The sequence below is a fragment of the Coffea eugenioides genome, chromosome 11, assembly GCF_003713205.1.
Source record: "Coffea eugenioides isolate CCC68of chromosome 11, Ceug_1.0, whole genome shotgun sequence".
In the NCBI taxonomy this organism is placed as follows: domain Eukaryota; kingdom Viridiplantae; phylum Streptophyta; class Magnoliopsida; order Gentianales; family Rubiaceae; genus Coffea; species Coffea eugenioides.
The window spans coordinates 37,976,207-37,998,692 of record NC_040045.1 but is presented as its reverse complement, the minus strand read 5'-3'; the positions used below and the strand labels follow the sequence as shown (position 1 = coordinate 37,998,692).

General features: G+C 34.3%; 1 protein-coding gene across 1 annotated transcript; it reads right to left on the bottom strand.

Annotated features, from left to right (window-relative positions):
- Positions 1-240: 240 nt before the first annotated feature.
- LOC113752512 (probable LRR receptor-like serine/threonine-protein kinase At1g74360) lies at positions 241-8,874 on the bottom strand. Its single transcript, XM_027296625.1, has 9 exons — positions 8,636-8,874; positions 7,083-7,422; positions 6,944-7,010; positions 4,162-4,249; positions 2,838-3,025; positions 2,588-2,735; positions 1,171-1,295; positions 995-1,088; positions 241-443 (listed from the first exon to the last, which is right to left on the bottom strand). Exons 5-9 carry the CDS (start codon positions 3,009-3,011, stop codon positions 241-243), a joined length of 744 nt encoding a protein of 247 aa, XP_027152426.1. The 5' UTR covers positions 3,012-3,025; positions 4,162-4,249; positions 6,944-7,010; positions 7,083-7,422; positions 8,636-8,874.
- Between the last annotated feature and the right edge of the window lie 13,612 nt (positions 8,875-22,486).

The window sequence follows — 22,486 nt, the reverse complement described above, 5'->3', positions numbered from 1 at the left end:
TTTCAAAAATTTGTTAAATCCAAACAAAGACAGTCTGACATTCTTGAACATAGATAGATATCGTGACATACAGCAAATTAAAACTACACAATTAATCAAACGTTTTTCTTGATCTTACATATCTATGGGCCTACTCATTCTCAGTCATTAAGCTATGCAACACATCAGCAACCTGAAATGCAGCTAGACGCTTTGTTTCCTCTTTATAAATGCATTTTTTCCCCAATTCAATTAGTTGTGCTAGTAACTGTCTATCATATCCAGGCTGCAATAGTCTTTTTTGAACTTGATCTTCACACTCTTCAGGGGAATCATGGAGATCAGCCTCATAACTCTTTCTATAAGGGAATCATTCTCGTCATATTTAACTGAGACATTGGTGATCATTTCAAATAACAAAACCCCAATGAAGTAGACCTCAGTCTTTGTGCAATTGACGAACCCTGGGAAAAAAAAATAGTAGAGTTTTGGATAAATATAGGAAAAGATATGCCCACATAGATAGAGACTATGACTCCTTTAACAAAGTTTATGTATACAAATCGTTGTATACTAATCGTGTTGGTCATGAGAACAATCAAACTAAAGAGAGTTATGGCAAAATTTTGTCCGAATAATGAAAGTAAAAACATTTTTAAAATCATCTGAGCTTAAAATATTTAATTCAAAAATTGCATACTCTATTCAAAGGAAAATAAAAAATAAAAAAGCAAAAAAGATAAAATCCAGACCAATTAACATTCTAATGCTGTTTGATTCCATATAGAAATATGAATAATGTGTCAAGTGAGGGTTAATATAATCTTTTTACAATTACTAGGGGAAGGTAAGTGATATTTCTAAAACTTCAATGGTGCCAAGTGATATTAAGAGAAAACTCAAGGATGGTTTCTGATATTATCCCTAAAGTTTTATAAAACACTTGAGTGGTGCAAGAAATAGAAATTGCAAGATATTATCATGAAAGCAATGAAGTAAGAGTTGGATAGCCTACCCCAGCATTGACCATCGTAGACAGGATCAGATCGACGACGACGTTCACCAACAGAAGTGACCGTGCCAAAGTCGCACAGCAAAGCCTTATCACCCTGGAATAAAATATCAACATCATGTCAAAATGTTGAATTAAATGTCAATGTATATCCCTAATTTTACAAGAGTTAATCTTACTTTTAATAAGACATTCTCTGGCTTGAGGTCACCATGAATAATGGGATCGGGAAAGTGTGAATGGACCAAATGTAGTCCATAGGCTATATCATGCAAAACTTTCACGATTGACTGTAATTCCAAATCTGCACCAGAAAACAGTTATTGAGTTACGTTACGGGGTAAAAAAAAAAGGAAAAGGTCATTTGCCTTGAAGCATGGACTAAAAGTTCTTCTGTAAAGATTCTCGCAGTTGAAAAGCTGTCTAGACTTGACGACAAAAAGTACTGTGTAATTTCACATAGGATAGTAGTTCTCTGTTTTATTTTCATGTCAGTATGCATACTATTCTTGCATTTCTTTCATTGCTGCTCACATTATTGTTTTCTCACTAGATGACAACAGTTCGCTAGCACATAAGCATCAAGAAGCTGGTCTAATTGAACAATTTCTTCTTGAAGAACCACAAAAATTAAAATTCAACTAATCAAGTTGCTTTTCGTTTTGTCAACATTCTGGTAATGCAAACGCTGTAACAAAAAAAATATAACAGAATGACTTTTAAATTCCACCAATTATAAAAACACCTGGAAAAAAAAATCAAATGCAGAAACCAATTTTTCTTATGCATATGGTGGAAGAATTCGGATACATTTATTTCTATGGAACTTTTATAGACTCTCAGATTTATTTCGATCTTCATCATACGGCAAAAAAAAGAGTACTTAAAAGGACCCAAAAGAGACCATGAGCCCATCATCTTCAACCATATTATATAAGGTTTCCCCGAGTAGAAGAATCTACCTTACTGTTATCATCAAGCCAACCGCGCTGCAATCCATCGTCAGATCATTGGTAAACCACACACTCCGGAAAAGAACATTTTTTCCGGTGAATATTGTTTTTGAGGGATATGTGGGGTAAGATATTTTTGACTTCTTAAATCATGACATATAAAGAAAGGTAAATGGGACAAAATGAACGTGCGCGTAATTAAATGGGAAGTGTATCCAAGGAATATGGGAACTACAGAAGTCTTCTTATCTATCCCACTCTTCCTCTAGTGAATTCAAGACGCAAAAGAACAAACAAAATAAGAACATCAAACCGGTAACATGCCAAATCATGTTGTGTCATCTGTAATAAATTTTTCAATCAACTAAATAAAGGAAACCTCATGATTGCATTTAGTAGGGAACAAATTTAGATATTTAAATTTTAAACGATCAAATGAGACAAACAATTTAGCATTCACAACAAACAAGGATGTCCAACACAATTACCGTAGATTTGTCTTAATACAAAATATATTTCATTTTTTTCTGGATATGTACAAACATATTTTACCGGGATAGCAACAAGCAATAAGGGAAAAACACGAAGTGAAGGTTTTATGCAATCAAAATATAGCAAAAGTAAATCAAATGAAGAAAGATACCATGTAACTTGTGTTTCAGTTGACCACCACTGATATACTCCATGACCAAGCATGCTCTTCTGCAAGCATCATCGAGTCCAAAGCCCACCAATTTGAGCAATGTATCCGCATAGAGAAGTCTGTATTCTGATCTAAATTGTATCTCCGCCTATTCAATGTAATGAAACTAAAATAAATTCAATATCATGAAACTGAAAACTAAGTATCTAATTTATATTGCCTTATCATGAAAATGGATAAAGCATATTACCTTTACATATTGATAATAGCCCTGACGCTGTATCTTGAAAGCATAGCTTCCTGGCGGTAGCCCTGTAGGATCCCCATCCTCTACAGTGTGCACATAAATTTTTCCATATTGACCTCCTCCAATAAATACCCCATTGGTCTCAATACTCTCATAAAGTGCTGATTCTGATATCATATGTGAAAAATCCACTGGCGCTGCAAAATAATAACTGATTAGCAACACAACAACAGTTGAAGGATGATCTATGAAATGAATGACAATCAGCCACGCTGCAATGACCTTTTTATTCCTGTGGCAACACGTATTCTACCACGATTAATAAAGTTGACTTGCACATTGTTAACAGTGCACTCAGCTATAACTTAGGGGTCCATTAAATTTACATTATGTCCCTACTGAATAACCATTACTGCAAGCTTAATGTAGTAATTTAGATGGTCAAGCTAGTTACACGTTCTCCAAACAGTGCCTCTCATCTCTTGTTAGACCAACATGCCAAAGGAGCTTTCCTTTTGGATATTGTCTAAAATGGGAACTTGATGAAAGTCTGAATCAAATTTTGCACCAAAAAGTATCATAATCAATAATAAAATTGGTATGCCAAACAAACTTGTTTCAACTAATTAAGAATCCAATTAAGGTTTGACTATCATATCTAACATGCACACCATGCTCACTCTAAGCCATTTCCTAGAACTGTAGCCAGTCACCACAGGGAACATAAACAAAGATTTAGGTGAGCTATTAAGACCAAGATGCGTCCGCCTTGTGTTTTACATTTTCAAACATTTTTTAACATTTCGGTAATGGATGGAGATGTTGTTTGACAGCCAAATGAATGAGTTGTTGATTCCCCCACAGTTGTTTGTTTCTAAAAAGGAATGCAAATTGAAATCTAATTTCCATATAACTTCACAAAGAAGAAAATCTGAGTTTGAAAACCATTTGAAACTTGATACAAAAAAAAAAAAGAACACTTTTACCAAGCACTAATCTAGATATGATTGAATCCCTGTTAGGTCTAGCAAAAAGATGTCACACAGGATACAATCTTTAGTTGAAAGGATCCAAAAATACCAATTTTCAACAATGGACAAAGATTTAATCGTAGAATTGAGCTATACATCACTCATAACATTCAATGGGACTTAAGTGGTACAGTAACTCCTAAATTGAGGATACTCAATCTCATATTTCAAATTCTTGACATACTTCAAATACATAATTGGAGCTTTGTTGACTGTCTTTGAAAACATGCACGTATGTCTTAGCAGACTTAGTGATTACAAATAAATCTAAGCACATACATTATATGAGACGTTACCTTCATCAACGAAAAAGGAACAAAATCTCTCTACATGTCCAATAATGTTGGAGTACTTGAGAAATATCTGATGCAATGGAGATCCAACCTGTTTTTTGCATGCCAAAACTTAAAGTTTAAATAGTTATACAGACAAAATTACATGTTAGGTTAAAACGTTAACACAGTAAATATTCTTAGTAACATTTCCAGACGCAGCACTGTCTACCAATAAATGGAAGATCTTGGTTTAGGGGGGTACTATGTCAGTATGTAGCAAAGTCCATCACACTGGCAAATAACTGAGAACAGCCATATTGAAATAGCTTCGTTCTAATACTTAACCTTATACCTGGCAATTAGGGATGGCAATGGGTGTGGGTGACTGCGGGCACCCGTCCCGCGGGGGGCTAATGGGGAGGGGGTTGGGGCGGGGGGCGGGGGGCGGGGGAGTGTACCCCCGCCCCGCCACCCGCTTTAAAAAAACCAATATATAAAATATATATAGGTATATAATTATATATAATATATAATTTAATTAGTTACAAACTTATAATAATGATATTATTAGTTATATGTATTATATGATGTCTATTAGTATATATGATATAATTGATATTATTAATTATACTAATAATTATATATGTGTACTAATACAAATTATTAATTGGTTATACTAAATTTACTAATACATTTATACTAAATCCCTAATTACACTTAATACAATAACATTTTTTAAAAAAAAAAGCACAAGCACAATAATGAATTAGTGATTGTATTTGTATGAAAAGTGAAAACTTGACTACTTTAGTTATATTTATTTCATCATGTTGGATTGTATTCAAATAATTTTTGTTTGATTGTTTTTATAAGTTTTAATTGTAAAATTACAATTGATGATGTGTTGATATTTTAGTACTTGATTATTTATTAAAATTTAATCATAATAAAATTATATAACAAATTTTTATTAGCCCCACGGGGGCACTCGCGGGGGAAGCGGGACGGGGCGGGGGAGCGGGGGACGGAGGATGGGGCGGGGGCAGGGGGAGTTTGTAGGCAGCGGGGCAGGGGATAGGGGAGAGGTCCCCCGCCCCAACCCCGCCCCGTTGCCATCCCTACCGGCAATTGGGTTGGTTGGGTGGGTTAATATTGGGTTTTCATTTAAATGAGTTATACCCAACCCGCCCAACTTTAAATTGGATTAATTCTGGATTGGGTCATATTGGGTCATCTCAAACTCATGACCCAAATATGACCCAATATATTAATTAATAGATTTTGATACATAAACTTTCTCAAATATATTTTCATATACAAAAAAAAAAAATTAAGTGGGTGCCCAACACAAATACCCAAATCGCCCAAAAAAAGATTTTATTCTAATATTTTCACAAAGAAAGTATGGTAATTTTGGATTTATGTAGTTTTTACATATTGAGAATACGGTTTATAAAAACAAAAATCTTTTAGCATGATTGAGTTATGTGGTAGTTATTAAGCACCGAGGGCATGAGTAGTTGTAAGTTGACATTAACGTCTCAAAATTAATTTCAAATTTAATCATGTTCAAATTCTTTATACTGAACATTTTGATGACGATAATATAAATGAAAAAAAAGTCACATTGTAGCTAAATATCTAACTCATAAATGCAAATTAATTTTTTTGTCACGATGAATCTGGCAACTATTCTAACACATCTGGCCTTTTCCATATCGGGTAATACCCTATTAAGTATGTAACCAAGGAATTAAAAATAGGCCAAGTAAAAAAAAATTAACTTGCTTGGACAAGAGATTATTTGCCCAAATATATTTGTTTACATCACCATTATAATTTTCATACACATTTTTATCTTCCCAATTATCTTTTTATCTCACATACATCACATCACAAAAAGTACTACAGTAAAAATATCTCAAATAATTTATAATCCAACCACACTTATAATCACAAAAGATGTTTATAGCAAAAAATAATAGAAAAAAGTCTATAGTTGATGCTTTTGAGTAACTATTCACCCTTTAAGATTGTGTTGATTATTCACTTGATTCAATTAGCAAAAGTTGGGTAATGGATGTCCAATACAAATACCCAAACCGCCCAAAATATATGTGGATTTTATTACCCAATCCAAAATTGACCCAATACCCAATTTACTCAACTCAACCTCTCAAATTAGTGGGTGGGTTGTTGGGTTTTGGGCATGAGTAGTTGTAAGTTGACATTAACGTCTCAAAATTAATTCCGAATTTAATAATGTTCAAATTCTTCATACTTAACATTTTGATGACGATAGTATAAATGAAAAAAAGTCATATTGTAGCTAAATATCTAACTCACAAATGCAAATTAATTTTTTTGTCACGATGAATCTGGCAACTATTCTAACGCATCTGGCCTTTTCCATATCTAGGGTAATACCCTATTAAGTATGTAACCAAGGAATTAAAAATAGGCCAAGTATAATCACAAAAGATGTTTATAGCAAAAAATAATAGAAAAAAGTCTATAGTTGATGCTTTTGAGTAACTATTCACCCTTTTAAGATTGTGTTGATTATTTACTTGATTCAATTAGCAAAAGTTGGGTAATAGGTGTCCAACACAAATACCCAAACTGTCCAAAATATATGTGAATTTTTATTAGCCAACCCAAAATTGACCCAATACCCAATTTACCCAACTCAATCTCTCAAATTAGTGGGTGGGTTGGGTGGGTTGTTGGGTTTTGGGAATAATTGCCAGGTCTACTTACCAAAATTAAGGATCACATGTTGCAAATGAAAGAAAGTACTGACCAAAATTCTGCGTATGATTGAAATACATCCAACCAATTTTGCATCATAAACTGACGCGTTCCTTGCCCTATGCCAAACAATCATAACCATAAGTTGAGAATCTATCTTCCTTGAAAAGCTCCGAAAATCATTCACTTACTGTTCTAGGAGCAAAAAAGCTGAATCTGAAAGCCTCCATGCTAAAGTCTTAAATGCTGCCTCTGCATCGGAGAGCACGACAGGCCTTTTCTCATTGAGATTATCTACTGAAACTGGTTGGGGCAGTTCCAGCTCTTGCAGCAGTGCGTTGAAATCACTGAGCCAAGGAATGCGATTGGGATCTTGTAAATGGTCAGACAACAGGGTCAAAAGTACCGCATTCTTCACATTTTGAATAGAACTGTCAAGCAAATCCTCCTGTTGTACTTCTGCTAAAGGCAATGCTTTTCCTAACTCCTTGAAATCAGTGATGTATTGATCTTCCAATTTCAAGGCTGGAACTGTCGAAATCCAGGAAAATATGTTATAATATCAGTTGATATGCGCATAAAGTAATGAACCATGCAACAAGTCAACTTTTTAATGTTTTCCGACTCGGCCCGGGAATCGACTCGGCCGAGCTCAGGGGTCAGGGGTCAATGGGTTCGACCGGGGTCAATAGGGGTCGAACCGGATGACGTCATATATACGTCATATATAGATTATATATATATATATTCCTGCAAATCAAATTTACAAAATATAACCAAAGAACCCAATCATCTAAATTTATATCCAATTCACCAAATTCATCCAAACTCACAAAATTTATAAAATAGAAATCTCATACATGTTTAATCCCTGACAAATAGCAATCCAAATAAGGTAACAAGCTCATGTTCAAATGCTTGATAAATATCAATCTAAATAAAACAACACGTTCAATTTCTAAACCAAAGAACTATCTAAGCCATTCTTTATCTTCATCTTCATCTTCATCACCCTTTTCTCCAATTTCATAACTTTCGATATCGATGTCATCAAGATCATCCTCATCATCAAGCTGACATTAAAAACTACAGAAGACTGAAGAGACATTGAGGTAGGAAATTACACTAAAGACTGCTGCTTTATTGGACCACAGGACATTAAAAACTGCATTAAATGGTTGTAGCATATTATTCTACCATTTATGTCCATGGTACTAGTACGGCTGATAATTGTATCCATCAGCCTTTGAGGTAGGAAACACATAAGTTGGTCAACAAAACTACAGAAGAGACTCATTCATGTAACAGACATTATTAACTTTTGATCCAGTGTATTCTCAAAACGAAAAGATAACTATTCGCTTGGACTGTGTGATCATTATCAACTTAAAAATTCTTGATCCAGTGTATCCAACCAGTTTGCACTGGTACTGATGCTATAACAGAGAAACGTGAAGGGACATATAAGCATGGTTGTGCGAATTATAACCAGTAAATGGTTAACCCAGATGGAACAGACAAAGAAAAGTAACCAATCATCAATGGAAGAAACTTGAAAACAAGAAGAGACAATCAAATTCAAATTTCCAGATTCTCTAATAAGGACGTGATATTCTCACCCATAATATCAAAATCCCAAATGCCCAGCATAATAAATAAAAAAAATACTGAAATTTTAGTCACAGATCAACTTCAACATAATGAATTAGCCATCTTCACGACTGGTTTAGATTATAAAAATTACCAGATTTAGCTTCGGTTCACCAGCGTGTTAATTACTTGATTGAACCTTGAAATCTGAAGAAACTGGTGGTGTTGCGGCAGTGGAGGCTAGAGATTGAAGGACAAGTGACTAACGGCAACCTTGATTAAGCGACGATCGGTGAATCTCAAATGCCAGCGGTGGAGGCTTTTAGATTTTAGGGTTATTGGAGCTGAAGAAGAAAGGAAGAAAAGTACGGAAAGAGAAGCAGAGGAGCTGACCCCAAGTTTTGATAATTTCGTCTCTTTTTTAGTTGGTCAGTCCAACTTTTGACTGAAAAAAAAAGGCAGAAAGGGCAAAAAAAAAAAAAAAAACCGGGTTTGATCAAATTATCCGGTTCACCGGTCAAACCCGGAGCAAACAAGGAAAACTAGTAGCATCTTTTACTAGGAAATCACCTTTCCTTAACACATTAACTACAAGCCAAATGCAACATCTAGAACCAATTGGAGAAACTTCACACAAATCACAGGTAAAAAAAAGGGCGATACACAGGGAATAGCAGAAAATGCATAAATGATCCCCAATAGTTCAGTTCCCAAATGCATTAAAAAGAAATCAGCATAGATAATACCAAGCAAACTAATGTTAGACGCAAATGAGAACATATACAAGGCGTAATAACTTCTACCAAGAGTTGGATGTACCTTTAATATTCTCATCTGAAACATCTCGGATGCTGAATATATTTATGGCATACTTCAAGTATACATACCAAGTCATCGACTCCAGGGATGGGGAAAGTAAGTCAGGGAATCCCAACTCTCGTGCATGAATTATCAATTCTTTCCCATTCACCACCCTGCATATCAGTTACATTTGACAGTAAGGCAAAATATTACACTTTGACAAATGAAATTAGTTTACTATGATTCCATTCGCTACCCAGTTTATGACGAGGAGGATGAAGCTGCTTGCGAATCCATTGGAACAATGGAAACTGTGTGAATCGGAATCACTTTCGTTGAGATTGATACACCTTCAGCAAAATCCAGTTTCGAAAACAAAGAGTCACCTGTTCATGTTACAAGAGCAAAACATATTTCACGAACTAGTGATGAAAAGAAAATCATATAACAGACTATAATTAGGCCAAATGTAGAACAAATCTGGTAGTATGTCCCACATAGTGTATTAGTCTTACGACTAAGATCAAAGACAGACAAATTGCAAAATAGTCGGACAAAGTATATTTGTTAGTTTGCTACCTTTTAGGTTTGATTGTCTACCTGACTAGGTAAACCATTCATGACAAGACAATTTTGAAAGTACAAAAAATTTCAGCCAGCCAACGCCATGGTCAAATAAAAAGCATTCCCAGAAGGATCCTTATACTTCAAAACATGCATTCAGGAGCAATCAGCCAGCAGAACTTGACTGCCACACAAACTGGTGATTAGTTCCGCAAAATAAAATTAGTGACTTCGATAGTTGGATGTTGTAGTTAAATAAAACATCACCTATCAATCAAAAACATGATGGCCTATTCATTTTATTCGTCACTGGATCTTAAAATTGTTGATTCATTCCTTGAACAAGGCACACTTTCTAAGCACAAAAAACTGAAACGAAAACAGAACAGTGGAGATTTAACCATTCGAAACTGAACTTATACATAATATCCTCGCACAACTTCAGACAGACGGTGTTCCTTACCAAATATACTTCTTTCTTCAGCCAGACATAAATTTGCCTTGAGACCGAATTCTTACCCCAGAAAAAAACTTGCCTACTACTTGTGGCCTAACAGACGTGTATAGATATATATATTTATACTGGTTACAGGTCGCCAGTGTATCAGGAAAGCCAAGCAGAGGTACAGCAAATGGCAGGTTAACGCGATTTTATTGGGAAAAGGGAATAAAACAGAACGTACTAAACGAAACAGAACGCACTATCTTCTTTGGGATTAATTCTTCACTCTGCCCCGGGGCGGAATTGTTTAGTTCACTATATTATGTATATATATATACACACACACACACACACACACTAAAAAGCTTCAGTATTCGTCAAGTAAAAAAGGTGGGATCGAGAAAATGTGAATGTTAGCATCTTTTGGTATTCCTCTGGGATATTAATTTATGACATGGTTTGCGTCCAAAGTGTTGTAAAAGACGAAGTCACTCCACTCTCGCCTATTTACATTAGCTCTAAGCAGCGTAGCACGTAGTACTATATATTTAGGGAATTGCTATAATATTTATCCCTTTTTTTTTTTTCTGAAAAAAACACCCCCATTCTTCGTTCCAAGTGAATTCTTAATTGATTTCTACAAAGCGAACCCACCTGCCTGTACTGGAAGCTTCAAATTTCTTGACTAAATTCTTTTAAAAAGAAAAGCTTGCCCAACGCCCATTCGAACAAAGGGCAGGGGCAGTGACAACCACCTGGAATTGTTCACGTCTCTGACTCTGAGGTGCGAACAAGGCAGGCACAAACTCAAATTGAAGGGTCTAAATAATGTCGTCTATGTAATTCCAACACAATAAATATGTACGAGTCCACATAAATGATAGTTGAATGCAATTGCCTGAAATTATTTTTCGATTGTTTTTCAACCAACACTTTCTTTTGGGTAATTAAGTGCACTAAAGATTATAACATCTGTCAAAATTATTTCACCCTATATTTCCTTTTTTTTTTTTTTTTTTAAAACCAAAACACTACTCTTTCGATCACACGTTCTAAACTCCTTTTTTCCTCCTTACCGGTTAATTACCATATACGAGCACTCTATCACTAGCAACGGTAATGGAGAAAGGACTGATAAGATCATGTCATCAAAAAGACAAAAAGTCTGCACCAACCTTTTTCAACTAAAAAGTGCAGGTACTGAGCATTATGCGGTGTTTTGTCTTATCTTGAAATCAGCTACATATTGACACGTGCGAGGGGGGTTAGGATCTTTTTTACATCATTCAACGTTTGGGTTAAATGCTCTGAATCCTCCTATTCCAGTTACACTTTACCCTCTACGTTTTATAAATAAGTACTTTGTCCTGTTCTAGGGCAAAAGTATCTCTTCTATATTAATTATTTTATTTATTTTCTTTTTTTTGGGTCCTTTTTATTCTTGTCCCCTTTCTTCATTTCTAGAAATTTTTTTCTATTCTTCATTGGCCAACTAATTTCTTTTCTTTGTTATTATTATCTACATATTATTTTTAATCTTCTTCAACTTATTCTTTATTTATTTTATCTTTTTTACTTGTTATTATTAGAAATAATAATGATCACAAAATCTACTCTATGATAAAGTACACGTTAATTTAATAATGCACATGAAATATTTCAAATGGTATTTAAATTAGCACATCTGGAGCTTAGATACTTAATTTTTAACGACAACAGTAACAAATAAGATTGTAATAATATGATGTTTAATCAACTGTAAATAACAAAAAAAACCATATGTAATAATAAATAAATAAACATACTAGTTTCTTCATTAATTTGGTATATGGTTTTAAATATTAAGTAATTTAAAAATTTTGGTTTGCTAATGTCTATTTAAATAGTCAAATTGGTAGTTATATACACCTTTGATTATAACGAACATATATTATTATATCATGTTATATAGTTTGTCCTCAATTTTTTAACCGTGTAAATTAATTAATTAATTAAGAATGAAATTAGAGGTGAAACAAAACTACAATATTACAACAAATATAGAATTAATAATACAAATAGAAAAGTGAAGAAAATAGTGAGATGAAAGAAGTGAAAAAAAAAAAGAAAAAGAAAAGAAAATAATGGAAAATGAAAAACAAATAAATGAATGAAGAAAAGAAAAAAATATATATTCCTGCAAGGATGCTATTGCCCTAAAGGTCGGCAAAGTGTCTATTGAGTGGGTTTAGAGGGCTAAAGCAGAGCTGAGAGTAAAGTGTAGGGGTTAAGCGTATTTTACTCTTAATTTTATGTATTTCCGTTAAGGATTACTGGTGCTCGTATAATATGTCGATACAGCAGGCCCGAAATTCTGAGTGACAGCTGTCCTATCCCAATTTATATTGCAGCCATAGAGATACGACAGGTGGTGCATTTGCCCTAATCAATCGAGTGCAATAGAGCACTTCCTTACGAGGCGAATTGGCGCTGTGGTGGTGCAGCGTCCCCTGCAGCACGGGGTACAACTAAAAGGTTCTATCACGCGAGAATTTCGTTTTAAACCATTTCGCGTTCAAAATTTCACATTTTAATTCTTAGTAATTTAAAGACATATAACACTTTTTTTTAACAAAAAAAATACATATAACGCTACAGTGATATCCTTTCTCCTTGAAATAAGGACTAGTAATATGTTTTAGTTGTATTAACAACGAAATATTTGCAAGTGGAAAATTGCACCAATATTCTCGAGATGTTTATAAAAAAAAAATCTCATTAATGGTCTCTCAAATATTACTAATATAAAATTTTAGTCTCTTAAAATGAAAATTTATGATTTTAGTTTCTAACAATTTTTAAAAAAAGGCTCTCATTTTTTTTCCCCCAGTCACCAATATAGTCAAATTTTAGTCAAAATAAATTACAAATATATCACATAATCAATATTTAGAGGGAAAATATGATAATTTACTTAATCATTGACCAAAATGTAAAGATCCAAAAGCTAACTTCTCAATTTCCTTCAATTCTTTTCCACCCTAACTCTAGTTTAGCAGTCTAGCGAGCAAATTGAAAATTTTCAATTCATTATGACACCAATTTTCTTTGATTGTGGTGTAGCAGTAAGTGCGAAGACTTCATGGATTGCTAATTAGGTTGCAAATAAGTTGAGTTGAATTGAAATTTTGTTTAAATGAATCGAGCTTGACTCAATTTTAATAGGGTCGAATTCGACGAGCTTTCATTTTAAAACTTAATCTTAAGCTCGAATTCCAATTCAAACCTACTTGAGCTCAAATAAAATTTTAAAAAATTATTTTTTTAAAATAGATAAATGACACATTTCACCCTATAAACAATATAAATATAGGGAACACAAATGTAATGAAACTTCATCAGTTGACCATTTCTTTCTTGTAGTAAAAACTTATGTTGATAGTTGTACATTATTCCGTGCTAAGGATTAAGATGTTAAGAGGACAATATCGTACTATCCTCTTAATATATTTTCGACATCTTTAAGTTGGCATCCTCTTAATATACGGGAGAAGCAGGGCGGGAGCGGGGTGGCGTGGGGGGAGCGGGGGGAATTAGTATGCAGCGGGGCGGGGCAGTGGGGGAGGGGTCCACCACCCCATTGCCATCCTTACTTATGATGCATTTCCAAGTTCCAACTGTGTTGCAGTCAAATTCAGGGGGTAATAAACCACCCGCGCAGTAGGGACAACGAGTCACCTCTATACCCCATTTATGAAGAACAAAAGAAAATGAAAAAAAATGAGGACAATGAAATGATAGTTATGAGTTTAGATTTTCAGTACGGCTCTGGCTCTATTTGGATTTTATTTTTCATAATCTAATTTTTCATTACGGCTCTGGCTCTATATAATAAAATTATATAACAAATTTTTATTAGTTCCGCATGGGAAGCAGGGGGCGGGGTGCGTGGGGGAAGCGGGGGGAATTAGTAGGCAGCGGGGCGGGGAGTGGAGGAAGGGTCCCCCATCCCGTTGCCATCCTTACTTATGATGCATTTCCAAGTTCCAACTGTGTTGCAGTTAAATTCAGGGGGTAATAAACCACCTACGCAGTAGGGACAACGAGTCACCTCTATACCCCATTTATGAAGAAAAAAGAAAAAGAAAAAAAAAGGAGGACAATGAAATGATAGATATGAGTTTAGATTTTCATTACGGCTTTGGCTCTATTTGGATTTTATTTTTCATAATCTAATTTTTCAAATACAATGTTATAATAATACACAAATAAAAATAACTCTAAAAATACCTAGTTCATACACAAATAATTAATAAATACACAAAAATAATAATTCTACCACATATTCTTCTTTCATCACACACCACTACCCACCAGACAACATCACCCATTGCCACCCATCACCACTACCCCCTCCCTCCTTTCTCCTCTCTTTCTTCCTCCTTTCCCTCCTCCTTTCCCTTCTTCCTTCTCCCTTTCCCTTCTCTCCTATCCTTTCCCCCTGCCAAATTCAGATCTAGTCGCAACCAAAAATGAAGGAGAAGGGGAAGGAGGGTTCTTGGGTGAAAGTGAAAAGAGGAGAGGGGAGGGAGAAGAGGGATAGAGAGGATAGAGGAGAAGGGAAGGGGTGGTAAAATTTTGCAATCCCCTTTTTATTCAATGGCAACTTCAATCGTGATCGTAACTCCCTCTAGTCGCAATTAGAGATCGTGACCAGAGCTTTGGTCGTGATCTACCATGGGATAGAGAAAGAGGCTGACCAAAAGAGGAAAGGGAAGCGAGAGAAAGGGGGAAAGAAATGATTGGATGAACAAGAAGAAGAAGAGGAAGGAGGAAGAAGAGGGAAATAGGGCAAGAAGAAGAAGAAGGGATGGAGGAAGAGAAAGGGGTTGGTAATAGTGGTGGGTGGTGGTGACATATCTTTAAAAAATATCCCTAAAATTTTAAAATTTTAAAAATACTCAAAAATACATTCCAAAAGCACCACCAAAAATAACTATAGTAAAAATTTGTCACATGCATTGCTATAGTAAAATTTTTCAAAAATATCCCTAAAAGCAACTAATTCATACATATGTTAATTATGGAAAATCCTATATTAAATGATATACAACTTAAGCAATAGAAATAAATTAAAAATTAGTCCATCTTCTTGATTTTCTGAAATCTCATATTTGTATTTATCATTTAGAAATATTGTGATTTTTAATCACTTTGAACTCATTAATCATGGTGGCATGGAGGGATGGCTTAACTATTTTGGTGTCTATACGCAAACATCAACTTGTCAAGCTCCATGTGAAAACTCTACTTTTTTATTTCCATATGTTTTGGATTCAAAGGGGACTCGAAAACTTATAAGGTGAAAATGAAACAAGCTCCAAGTTACTTGCCGGAGAAAGGAGGAAAGGGAAGGAAAGGATCTTATAACTAGTTGGCTTTTTTTGTTTTTTTGGAGAAGGCTAATGTTTCTTTCACTAAAGTTGGCTTGGCGGCATACTAGAATTCGACATGAAGCTAGGTGATTGGGTGTTTCACACCTGTACAAAGCATGAAGGTGGATTTTGGTATTAACATTTTTTTTTCACTTTATGTTATTCCATCCTTACCCTCAAATTGGTAAGAAACCCACTATATAACCACCAAAAATAACAATTTTAGTAACTTCATAACTTATTTTAAAAAACAAATTACTTCCAATAATTCTTTCTTTTTTTGGAAGTATTAACTTCTACCATTTTTTTTTAATGACACGAAAGTTTAATCCACATTTTTTAAATTGGGTGTGCTTTCCACTAGCCCATGTTAAGAAGCTCTCCTAACCTCTCCCATTTTGGGCTTCTCTTTCATTGGCTTCTTCGGTTAGTCTCATTCTTCTGCTGTTTCCTTTTCTTTTTGGATTTTTTACCTGATGGACCGAAACGTCAAAGAAACGTCAAATTCTCCCACTTGCTTGTTGGGCTGCCTATGGACGGGTCCCTGCATTAGATTCCCCAATACATGCATCACCAGACATATTCCGCAGTACCTGGACTAATATTCAACTTGGATGTATTCATCTAATGGAGGAGTTTCATCCCATTAAATTCTTGGATGGAAATATACTAGACTTAAAAGAAATTAAGGTAACAGAAAACCAAAAAAAAAAAAGAAAAAAAGTTGTATAAGCTACTTAGGAACCTTTCCCTGCAAAAAATCATTTTCCGAAGCAAAAGAAAAAAAAGAGAGAGTAGGGATCCAGCACATAATTCTTTGGACTTAATTTCCTTGCTGTATTGTGATATTTATCTAATATGATTATTGTGCAACTTTCTTAACACATGGGACAATTTTTGAGTAAATTTGCGGGAATGTTTCGTACACAGAAGAACGAAAAACAACTCTGAAAAAATGGGCAGACAACCCGTGCGCATCAAATTTTGAGATTTTTTGGGTCAACAATGGATTAGGATGTATTGACCATGACTTGGAATTAATGTTGGAAAGTTGAAACTTTGAAATTTGTGCTAGAAATTTTTACTGGTTTTGGAACTTAAACTTGGCGACTTTGGTCAACCACGGTTCCGTGGTTGATGTAGCTCATTTGTTCCTGGCCTTTGGTTCTCTGGAAAAATCTTCATGTTGGTTTCCAATCCAAATCTTCCCTCGTTTCCACGTATCTTGCGTCAATGTTATTTTTTTTTCCTTTGCCGAGCACGGATCAGATGGGTGCAATAAAATTTTTAAAAAATCCTGGACAAGAATGTAGGCAAAAAAATTCGATCCCTTGACCTATATTTAAGGTGAGTTTTAAATCTCTCCCTGATAGCCAACCACTAAAGCAGTTGGTTATCTTGCGTCACTGTTCACTTTGAAGTAGGGTGTGTAAATGAGTATATAATCAAATCCAACGTTCTAGTGTTGAGCCTTATTTGATCATTTTAACAAACTTGAAATTTTGTTCAAACTTTGTTTATTTATTTGTTGAACAGAATTTGAATAAATTTTTTTATCGAGATAGAAAGTTATCAAATATAAAATATTTTTAAACTTTATTTGACTAATTGATGAATTAAATTCGAATAAGCTCTTGCTAAATCAAATTCGATTCAAGTATTAAATAATTTAGTACATCTTTCGACCCTATTTTGAAGTTTGAACAATCAAATCTTTCATGCGTGCAAAGTGCCTACACTGGTCCTTTTAAATAGGACAAGTTCATTCTTGGTGTGCTAATGACCAGTTATGTCTACAAATAAAGCAAGCCTCGCATGGCGAAAGAAAATCCATGGTCAATTTAATGGGATACATCATCGAATTCATGTTACAAGTTCATATAATGTCAATTGTTCCAAACACACGTTGGTAATGAACAGTGTCAAAAGATTACACCCAAAAAAAAAAAAAAAGTATATCAATCTATTCTGGAGCCTGTATATGGAAGTATATTCATGTGATTTTGGATGACACAAGTGGCCACAAACTTTTTACCTTCTTAGCCTAGCCTGTGATTCAAAACCTCAAACGTAGGAAAGTCAATATATTTGCCTTTCTTCTTGGTTTTTTCAGGCTATTTAGGTAAGTAATAATGGAGGTTGCACTTAATAAAGTACCATTCCACAATTGAGGTCTTTTTTGTGATTTTGGGGTAAGAAAGAACAGAACTTCTAGATCGAGGATCTAGCAACGAATCTTTCCATAAACTTTTGGATAAATTTTATGTCATCAGTCACGACTTCATCTTTATGACCAGCTTTCGTACCACTAATTAAACCACGCCTTCGTGGTTGTAGACACTCTGATTCATTCATATATAGTCGATTCTGAGTTATTGACCAAACAGCAATCCTTTAAGATTCTACGATCACCATTATCAAATGTAGTGAGCTGGTTTCTGTATCATGCCAGAAAAAGAGGAAGATGAAAAAAAAAGAAAAAGTGGGGAGTTGGGAACATTTTGTGGTGGAGAAGTATAAAGTTTTTATAGTGGGAATTTGCCCAAAAACTCAGAAAATTGCATATCATGACTGAAAGTCACTTTTAAAGTGCCACCCGACAAGCCCAACTATTAGTACCCCACGAGCGGTGTTGACAATGACCAGCCACCAAAACCCATTCCCCCCTCCCTCCGTTGTGGCACCGCCCACCTCTTATTTTTATGCAATCCATGCAAAATTGAATAATGCATGTCCTAATAATAATTACTCGTATACAGCAAGGTCTTGAAAGACTGCAGCAGTTTTCAGCTTTGATGTCTTGGGAAAATGGTACTTCTGTTAGCACAGATAAACACACAACCCCCCCCCCCTCGGGGAGGTTTGGCCATTTTGTAAAGCCCACAACAGAGATATGTTTGGAAAGAATTGCAGTATGATTTTAACCAAAAAAGATTCGGAGAGGATTAACATCTTGAAGAGCAAATGCTTCCATACAACAATCATTCCCTCTCAATTTTCATTCATTTTGTCACCTCCAATGCTTCTTGATTGTCCAATGTAATCATGGTAGTTTATTTATTAGTTTCGCATCGAATAAAAACAAGGGCTCTAACAATGCTAAAATCAGCCAAATAAAAAAGTATTTTCCTTGCAATAACTTGTTCAACTATCTCTGTGGCAACCTTATAGGTTTTGCACACCAAAGGGGAAAAGAAAAATCAATGACGGGGTCTTGAAGATGAAAGGAAGATTACAGGAAGATGGCGGGCCGTCTCAACAAGAACTGTCTACAGTTTACAAAGTAATTGACTCTGTTCAATTCCCACATCTTCATTTACTCATTCGTAGACGCTATGAACGATAAAGTTGGAAGAATTTTAGTTTGACATGGCATCTTCGCAACCAAATTCTCAAGAAGTCCACTTTTATTTGTCTGTCAAATCTGTGAGGTAGGAAAAGAAGAGCCTTTGGGGCTCAAAACACAAAAGCCATGTGGGATTTGAAATGGTTTATGATGTGATCCTCCAACAATTTATTAAAAAGGGACGTTTATATTTTCTTTTTTCTTTTGGCCCCGGGGGGGGGAGGGGGGTCCCAACAAGAAACCTAAAAGTCTATTTAAAGGGCCAACTCGAAATTAAATATTGCAAGTTTACTGTGTATATATATGCGCATATTTTCTTGTGCATCATTGCGCATATAATTGCAGATGTATTTGTAATCGCTACAATGGATATATACATGTAAAGTTTTATTGTTCAATATGCGTGGATTAGATTGCACTTTTGCTTCCATTTGTACTTTTGTTTATTTACTGGTTGTTGAAGATTCAGTGCATTTGTTTTTGGCCATTTCTATTAATCTTTTTTTTGGATATGTTGCTAGTGTATTTGAGATTCTTTCAGTTTTATAAAATGATATTTTCATTTTTTTTTCAACGTTTTTCCTCTTTCACTGCAATCTTTTTTCTTTTCTTTTCCTTTTGGAATAATTTCAGAAACCTCCCCTGAGGTTTCTAACAATTCCACTGACCTCCCCTGAGATTTGAAAAATTACACCTACCTCCCTTGATTTGATAGTTTTAATAACAGAACCTTAAAATAATATTGACTTGGTCAAATTTTTAAATGAATATCCAAAAATGCCCTTGTGTAATAAGTTCTAATTTACTTCCCTATACAATTATAAAATTGTCTAGTATAACTATAAGGAAAAAGTGCCAAATTTTCATATCCATACCTACTATTTGATAAACAACTATAATAATAATTTTTACCATTATGATAGGATACTTTTGATGGTATTTTATTATAGATTTAGATTTATAATATGAAAGAAAATGTTAAAATAATTCATTTAGAGTTTATGAATTTTTTGAGTAGTGGAATTATCATAATTTAGTAGTGATTTTGGACCATTTCTTTTTGATTTATTGTTAATTTTAATACCAAAAAAATAGAAAACAAATATCAGTAAAAACATTGGATTGCATATAAAATTAATTCATAAAAAAATCAATAGTTCGACATTTGGTTACAATAGAAACTAGAAGTAATAGTAGTAGTTCTATAGTTTTATTGGCAAAAAATTTTTTTAAAAAAAAAAGAAAGAAAGAAATAAGAAGAAAAATAATGAAAAATAATATTTTAAAAATCAGTCTAAGTATAAGCATACAAAATGAGGGAATCTCATTAAAATATTTAAGGGCAATATTATCATTTCAAATGAGAAGGGAGGTATGCGTAATTTTTAAAACTTCGAGGAGCTGAATGAAATTGTTAAAAACTCCAAGGGAGGTTTCTGCAATTATCCCTTTCCTTTTTGAACGGTCAAGAGTTGAGGATGATCTTGGCGTAATTTTAACTCTCAGCCTCCATTGCGAAGCCATCAAGAAAAAGACATGGAGAAACTGGATAATGTTGTTGAGTACATAATCAAGAAAATTGCATGAAGTCCTAGGTGTCTTCCTAGGGGTTTCTTGGAATGAAGATAAGAATCCAATTATCATGATGATGATCTCAAGACAGAAAATGGACATGACCAATTTGAAATCTTGCAAGTTGAGCATGACTCTGTGTACTCTGGCAGGTTTGAGTTCCCAATACTAACTCACCTCTCAAGGCCTAACTGACAACTCTAACTATCAGTTGGGAAACAAATTTTAATTCCACTCTTTGTGGATTTTCACATGGATAGTGCAAAATTTTCCTCATATCTTGCAGGTTTAAATGGGAAAAAAAAGGGGAAAGATAAAGGAAAAGACCCAATACTAATGCAACAACATGCTTCCCAGCTAAAAGGAATGCTAATGCAACAAAGATGCTAACCAGCTAAATGGTTCAATCATACAATATGAACATGTAGTTTTTCAACTTCTATCCCCTTTAGTTTTATATTGCTTGTGTACATTTCATCTAGGGACATCACCTTAAAATAATACTAACCTCTGTATCTCAACTACCATATATATGATCTAAGGCAACTTGCAGTCATGGTTGTCTCTAGCCCACCACTGCACACCTCCCTTTCATTTTGACCAACCTTCATTATCATCTTTAAAATAATCTAGACCAGCCTTCCTCAATGACCAAAGCTTCAATCAACATTTTGACAACTTGTTACAAACCTTGGCATCTTTGAAATTCTGATTTCTGTGTTATACTATCAATTTAAGCTAATATAGTAATACTATATACTAGTTATATTGAAATCAATTCTTTATTATATATATATATATATATATATATATATATATATATATATCTTTATAGTTTTGTATCGGCTAAGTTCACGAGTTGGAGATAGACGGATTCGAACAGCTAGCATAAGCTATAAGGTAAACCACCACCTCTCGAGCCCCCGACTGATTTATATTGTTCTTCCTTATAAGCAATACTATTAGTTCTTTTCTGGATAATAACCTTGTCCAAACATTAAGAACAAAAGCATGCCTTCGATTTTTTATTTTTATATTATCTATCGCAAAAATTACTGCATGTGGATGCTATGCATTATCAATAAATCTTTTTTTTTTCAATACGAGCTACTCAGATAAGAGTAATCTTGCAATAACTATATGTCGTGAAGATAATTAACTGCTTAAAATTACTTATGTATGCATACATCTTTCTGGTTAAGAGTTTTATATATAGTTGGTTGAGTTGGAGTTAATTACTTTATATGTCATAGGAAAAGATTGACATAGCAAATCAAACACTAAAGTAATAACTTTCCCTCCCAGGTTTGTTATGTGGCTCAGAGCCAATGGACTGCAAGTATAGTGATCATACAACAAAAGCCTTCAAAAGCATTTTTTTTCTTCCCTTCCCCCACTGTTTTTCTCATACTAATCCCATTATATTCCACGAGTGCTAAGTCACTTTTAGAACACTACCTAGAAAAGGTTTCTTTTCAATTAGAATTAAGAAAAAGTGCATTGACCACTTTCTACATCTTAAATTGTACTTTATTAGGTCCTAGCTAAAAGAAGTTAAGGCGTGAGGAAATGTCTAAAAAAGCGGGAGAGGTAAAGCAGAAATCACTACTGAATTAGACTAACGAATAAGAGGTAATTATTACAAGGACTTAAATGTGTACATTTTCATCTCTTTCTTCCTCTCTTCGTTTCTTTCTTTTTCTCCGAGAATATTAAATGAAATTGTACAAGCATCCTCATTTCAGCAAGAAAGTACAAATTATTTTTGTGGTGTGTAAATAGTGAGGCTTAGATTGAATTTTAGAAAGTGATGCTATTTTTTTTTTCTTATTTTGGGGGGCAAAACTAACCAAAAGTATATTCGTG

What these genes read in the sequence shown, in the direction of transcription:
- LOC113752512 (XM_027296625.1), bottom strand. Translation starts at nt 3,011, where the DNA reads ATGATATCAGAATCAGCACTTTATGAGAGTATTGAGACCAATGGGGTA. An exon ending in ACTGAAACACAAGTTACATG is followed by an intron (nt 1,296 to 2,587) that starts GTATCTTTCTTC and finishes TTTCTGGTGCAG; the next exon opens with ATTTGGAATTACAGTCAATC. An exon ending in CAGAGAATGTCTTATTAAAA is followed by an intron (nt 1,089 to 1,170) that starts GTAAGATTAACT and finishes ATTTTATTCCAG; the next exon opens with GGTGATAAGGCTTTGCTGTG.